This window comes from Macadamia integrifolia, chromosome 14 (assembly GCF_013358625.1).
Source record: "Macadamia integrifolia cultivar HAES 741 chromosome 14, SCU_Mint_v3, whole genome shotgun sequence".
NCBI classification, from domain to species: Eukaryota; Viridiplantae; Streptophyta; class Magnoliopsida; order Proteales; family Proteaceae; genus Macadamia; species Macadamia integrifolia.
This window is the reverse complement of record NC_056570.1, coordinates 7,076,824-7,082,920: the sequence shown is the minus strand read 5'-3', so window position 1 is coordinate 7,082,920 and position 6,097 is coordinate 7,076,824. Positions and strand designations below refer to the sequence as shown.

At 41.7% G+C, this 6,097-nt stretch overlaps 1 protein-coding gene across 2 annotated transcripts; it reads right to left on the bottom strand.

Moving 5' to 3' along the window:
• Positions 1–1,478: 1,478 nt before the first annotated feature.
• Positions 1,479–4,774, bottom strand: LOC122061141 (wall-associated receptor kinase-like 1). Of its 2 annotated transcripts, none has more exons than XM_042624339.1 (3): positions 3,932–4,774; positions 2,892–3,767; positions 1,479–2,764 (listed from the first exon to the last, which is right to left on the bottom strand). In XM_042624339.1, exons 1-3 carry the CDS (start codon positions 4,242–4,244, stop codon positions 1,701–1,703), a joined length of 2,253 nt encoding a protein of 750 aa, XP_042480273.1. In that variant the 5' UTR covers positions 4,245–4,774; the 3' UTR covers positions 1,479–1,700. The 2 variants fall into 2 exon arrangements, with proteins under 2 accessions (XP_042480273.1, XP_042480274.1); XM_042624340.1 differs by having other exon boundaries at positions 2,892–3,761.
• Positions 4,775–6,097: the final 1,323 nt, after the last annotated feature.

Below are 6,097 nucleotides of genomic sequence, written 5' to 3'. Positions count from 1 at the left end.
TTGAGAAGAGGAATTTCCCCATGGATTAGGCTTCCTTCTCTGGGAAGACCGAACCATGTATTTCTAAGTCTCTATGTGTGTGTGCTTGTGTTTACCTCTTGTGTGAGTGAATGTGAGATTGAACATTCTCGATGGTCTTCTGCTCGCCGCCACCCGGGCGGGAGTAATCGGGTATCCGACTAACATGACAGTGAATCAGTTTGTCCAGCTCTGCACTTGGATGAAGTCGCCCGCAGGACAGCTCGCTCTGGCAAATGTTCACCGCCAGATTAAAGCTCAGAAGAGGGCCACTGTTGCTCAGACTCCAGAAGATGCTACTTTAGCACAGGTAGCGAGTCTTATGTTGCAGGTCTTATGTTGCAGGACTATGCCACAGAGGTCAAGGTGAACATGATTATCTTCGAGAACCGCATTGCAGATCCCAGGGCTCGAATTTGTCGGGTGGAACTGGAGCGAGATCAGGTGCTCCGTGATGTTGCTGCTGAGTATATTCCTGTGTCTGACTTTGAAGAGCCTGTCGTGACTCAGATTGGCAACTTAGCGTACCAGATGTATGTTGAGGACGCTCAGGCGAAGAACCAAATTCCCGCTCCTAAGGAGTATGGTCTCCAGTTCACGTGCGAGAAATTCAGTGGCCTGGTGCGTGAACACGCGCTTCTCAATTTCTGTCAAGTGCAACAGAATAGAAATCTCCTACTGCAATACCTCCGTCATAAGATTATGCACTTTGATCAGACAATGAACCGTAGGCAGGCCCAGACTTTTCGGAACTACTTGGTGGCCCTTGGTGGTGAGCCGGTTGCGTATGTTTCCCATCCAGCAGAGGATGAAGATGATGGAGATAATCCCGGTGGGGAGACCACACAGACCGGGGATGACGTCCAGGACATTACCACTCTTGTCAATCCTCCCCCCCCCCTTGCCCCTGCAGGAGAAACAGCAGTTGGGGATCAAGGTCAAGAGGGGGCTGTCCCGCAACGTGGAACTCGCAGTGGGCGTGGGAAGCGATCAGCTCCTGTCCCTCAGAATCTCAATGTTCGTAACCTTCGGTCCCGAAAAGGTAAGGGCCTTGCCGGTGGCCCGCAACAAGTTTGAGGCTGGTGTCCGGAGAATCATTGGAGGCGGGAAAATTAAAGGATGGGCTGAAGCTTCCCTTATTTACAGAGGTGGTGGAAACTCCAGTGATGCTCTCCGGTTGCTGTCTCAGGCGAGATGCGATATGCCTGGTAGATTCCTGTCTGATTGTGGGATTTTTTAGCGTAACTACTAAAAATGAGGAAGTGGTTCAAAATTACAAATCTACCATTTGATGGAATTTTGTGGTAATTCTTAGTAGTACTTTAAAACCTTGAGCCACTTTCGTTACTGTGCGGATAGCTTCAGTCTTCAGCCACTTACCAACTCATTGTAGCTTGTGAATAGATAACATTCACCAGAAATCGTGACAAGATAATAGATCATTAGTTTTTGGATGGAAATACAGAGAAATAACAGTGTTGAATAGAAATAATCATATTATCAAATACTAATTTGAAAATGGAATTCCTTGAAAGGAAAGAAGACTAATAAGGATTGTCATGAACACCAGCAGTTGCTAAACCAGTAATTATTCCAAGAATCATAAATGAATCCTGTTTCATCAACTGGGTAGCTAAATGCATCTTCTTCAAAGATCAAGCACCTGTCCTGGTTTACAAATTTCACCGATCTGGATGTCCGTGAAAGCTTCTTAATCCTTCAAGAACTGCAGCTGCTTCTTTCATGCCCGGCCTTTTCTTTCCATTCACTTTCACACATTTCTTTGCAAGTTTGGAAACAGCCAAAAGCTGTTCCATGTGCCCTTCCTGGATAACTCTGGCTTCCAAAACTTCAAATAAACGATTCTCCTTCATTGATGATACGAAATGCATAATTAAACTTCTCTCTTCTTGGTCACCATTAAAAAAAATGGCCTTTTGTGCAGTCAAGATCTCCAGAAGAACCACTCCAAAGCTATAAACATCGCTTTTCTCTGTAAATTGCCCAGTATGAAAATACTCTGGATCCAAGTAGCCAAAGGTCCCTTGCACAAGTGTAGTTAAATGAGTTTTTTCAAAGGGTACTGTCCTTGAAATTCCAAAGTCAGCAACTTTAGCCCTATAGTTTCCATCGAGGAGGATATTGGTAGACTTGATGTCTCGATGATAGATAGGATTAGAAGCAGCAGAGTGCAAGTAGGCAAGTGCTCCAGCAATTTCTGTAGCAATTCTTAAGCGATTCTCCCATGAAAGAGACGATGCTTGACCTTCGTCATGGAGATGGTAGGAGAGGGTTCCATTTAAGACAAACTCATAAACTAGTAAAGGTACTTGGGTCTCTAGGCAACAGCCAAACAACTTCACTATGTTTCTATGGTTGATTTGTGAAAGAATGACAACTTCATTAATGAATTGATCAATTTGGCTATCATCCACTATTTTGGACTTTTTTATGGCTACTATCTTCCCATCTGATAGCATCCCTTTGTAAACTGTACCAAAGCCACCATTGCCAAGGATTCGACTTTGATTGAAGTTATCTGTTGCCCTTTCTAGTTCTTCAATAGGAAAGATTTTGATATTTTCAACACTATAGTCATGTGAAGAGATCTCTTGCTGTAATAGTAAACCACCATTTTTCTTGAAAAACTTCTGCTTTAGTCGGATTTGCTGTCTTTTCACAAATTGGGTGTACGACCAGAGACTGATAGCAATCAGAGTTATCAAAGTCAATGCTATTCCAATACCTGCAGCAAGAGTCACAAAAAACCACAATTATTCATAGAAGAAAAGGTATGTCTTCCTATCATAAGCACAATCTTTGATGCCTAGAATGTATAATTCTGCAAATGTTTATTAGGTTAGAATCCATACCTGAAATTAGAATCACAACAACAGAAGTCCCTGGTTTACTTCCTTTGCATCCATTATGCAGGTAAGGATTCCCTTGGAAGCCTTCTGAGCAATGACATTTGAATCCGTGGCCATCATCGGAGTCAACACAGTTGGTGTTCTTGCCACATCCATCACCCAAAGCTCTTCCTTTGCGAGCTTCTTCACATGTGACATTTTCTATCACCCAATCCAGCACTGCTGGAATACGGTAGCTAGCAGAATTGAGCTCCTTCATATTACTGGATAGGTCAAACTGATTGTACTCAGAGAAGTTTCTATCTGCAAGAAAAGCTATGCTGCAGGAATTGGATGCCCCAGAGGTGTCCAAGTGTAAGACTTTTACATCATACATATTAAGTCTGCTTGGAATGGGTTTTTTGCAGCATGTGTGACCTGCACAATAAGTACTAGGACTCATAGGATCCAGGGTTCTGTTGCAAAGCAACATACAGCCGTCTGTGTCTGTGTCTGTGTCATTTTTGCCATTGCGGCGGGCAAAGGAGGCAGAGATATCACATCCGACAGCAGTGAAATAGTTGTAGGTGGTGGAGAAGGTAAAGGGGAAATCTACACTGATGGATAAGTCTTTGTTACTATGCCCGCGGCATGTTGAAGCCACCGAATTATAGACCACACGGACACTGAAATCAGGCAAGAATTCCAGAACTTTGAGATCTAAGTATTGCAGGAAGGGCACCGCAGGATTAGAATTAGAATGGTTGCATAGGATACTGTACGTCTTGTTATAATAACAATAATCCCCGATGCCAAACGGGTACGGTATGCTGACGTTCCCACACCTCTCCTGGCAGCCTGGTTTTGCCATTGATGTAGATCCTATGCTTATGCCTGGAGCTTATAATCCAAGAACAATTCAAACTTATCATTGGGTACAAGAACACAATGGATCCTTAACATCTTTTTAACTAATTTACAATATAATGCCCTATGAACACTAGTATCAATCAACAACTAGCGAAATGAAGGATGAAACACATTCTGCAATTTTAAAGGATTACCTTCACTGGCAGGGACAAAGGATGGATTCGGAGACTTGTTTGTTGCAGGCTCAGTTTTAAGAGGAACCATAATGGGCGTTAAGGAGAATATCGTTTGGTCAGCCATCAAGTCGTTCGCCGCATTTATGCTCTGTTCATCAGTGCCGAACATCTTAGCAATGGAAGAAACAGAGTCACCCCATGTAATCAGATAAGTGAGCAAGAACTTCACACCACTGGAAGTCTGGTTCCTGGTGGGGCAGGCACATCTCAATGGGACTAATAGTGATAATCCCACCGAAAGATTTCGACTGTCGTAAGGATTCTGATTCATCAGGGCTTGGCAAGTGGTGAGGGCGTTGTAAGTGTTGTTAGCCACGGTAAAATATGTCTCAAGCTTATCTTCCAACCTGTAGGAGGCGTTATGCTGATAGAACTCACCTGAACATGAACAATTTGCAGGAACTATAATGAGGGTGTCTGTAGGGATCTTGTATACCTCAGAGATGTTATTACTTTGGGCAATCAGTGTTGGATCAGCATTCAAGAGGTAGGCGATGGAGTTGCAGTATCATAAGGATAGAGTGACCGGAAGGTGAGATAGGAGATGCAAGATCTTTGAGGACCATTACAGAGATTCCCACCGGTAACAGAGTCATTGTTGTAGTTGTAGCAGTCCAATTGTTTGTTATTAAGGTAACTTTGTTGAGCTCGAGAGAGAAGAACTAGCGACAATAATAACAAAAAGAAGTAAGAGAAACTAGAGAGTAAAGGGAGCTCCATGGATTTGGAACTTGAGCTTCTTCTGCAGATGGACTATAGAAGAATCATGTTCTCTCTCTCTCTCTCTCTCTCTCTCTTTGTACTGCGTTTTGATACATGGAATTGAGGATTGGGTATATGGAAGATGGGTCCATCGTTGCTTGGTTAAAACAATGAAATATTTCTTGAAATTGCCATTCTGGGATGCTTTTACACTGATTTGAACCCTACACTGACCACGCGCTTTTTCAGGTAAAGGAATACGTGTTTTAAACTCTAGCTGAAGGAAAAGACAAACAAAAATTTCAATACAAAAACTGATCACAACACGTTTTCTTCGAAATTTTTCCTTTCCGAAGCCGACATTCATTCAGAACTGGGAAGGATCGTGGAAGGAAGAAAGGCTACGGATAACCATCATTGATGAGATCCCTCTATTCTCTGGTCAAGTATCAATACCACGTGTTTGTTTAGGTAGAAAAATACATGTTTTAAACTCTAGCTGAAGAAAAAAACGAAAGAAAAATTTCAATACAAAGATTGGTCATAGCATGTTTTCTTTGAAATCTTTCATGTCCGAATCAAACATTCATGGAAAAAAATCGTATGTTTTTCTTCATTCCTATTTTTCTTGTTATGCTACCTACTGAAGACGACATGTGGTATTACTTTAAGCGAACGGTCAAGATTGTAATAACCCTCACCCTATCGAATTAATCTGGACCGTTGATGATAAATTGAACACGTGTCATCTTTTGCAATTAGCAAAACACAATAAAAACAGGGATGAGAAAAACAGACGATTTTTATCAGACATTCATTCGGAACTGAGAAGGATCATGGAAGGAAGAAATGCTACGGATAACCATCAATGATGAGATCCCTCCATTCTCTGGTCAAGTATCAATACCACGCGTTTTTTCAGGTAGAGAAATACGTGTTTTAAACTCTAGCTGAAGGAAAAAACAAAAGAAAAATTTCAATACAAAGACTGATCATAACACGTTTTCTTCGAAGTCTTTCCTGTCCAAACCAAACATTCATTCAGAACTGAGAAGGATCGTGGAAGGAAGAAAGGCTACGGATAACCATCATTGATGAGATCCCTCCATTCTCTGGTCAATTATCAATATAGAGAAGATTAAGTTTTGCTAAAATCACAAAAGTTCAACCGACACCTCACAGCGGCCGATTGACTGCATGAAGTGAGGTTTAGGCTGCGTTTGGCAGTCATCCAAAAAAACGTTTCTGGTAATTTTTTGTTTTATCGGAACAAGAAAATGGAATCTTCTGTTTAGTACTCATGATTCGTTTTCTTGTTTTTTTTTAAACAAATCGGGTAAAAAAAATGGTAGAAATGAGAAATGTATCATGTTCCAACATTTGAGTTTCGTTTCAACAACGGATTTTTGACACAAAAATGGA

What these genes read in the sequence shown, in the direction of transcription:
- LOC122061141 (XM_042624339.1), bottom strand. Translation starts at nt 4,244, where the DNA reads ATGAATCAGAATCCTTACGACAGTCGAAATCTTTCGGTGGGATTATCA. An exon ending in CTTTGTCCCTGCCAGTGAAG is followed by an intron (nt 3,768 to 3,931) that starts GTAATCCTTTAA and finishes TTGGATTATAAG; the next exon opens with CTCCAGGCATAAGCATAGGA. An exon ending in TGTTGTGATTCTAATTTCAG is followed by an intron (nt 2,765 to 2,891) that starts GTATGGATTCTA and finishes CTCTTGCTGCAG; the next exon opens with GTATTGGAATAGCATTGACT.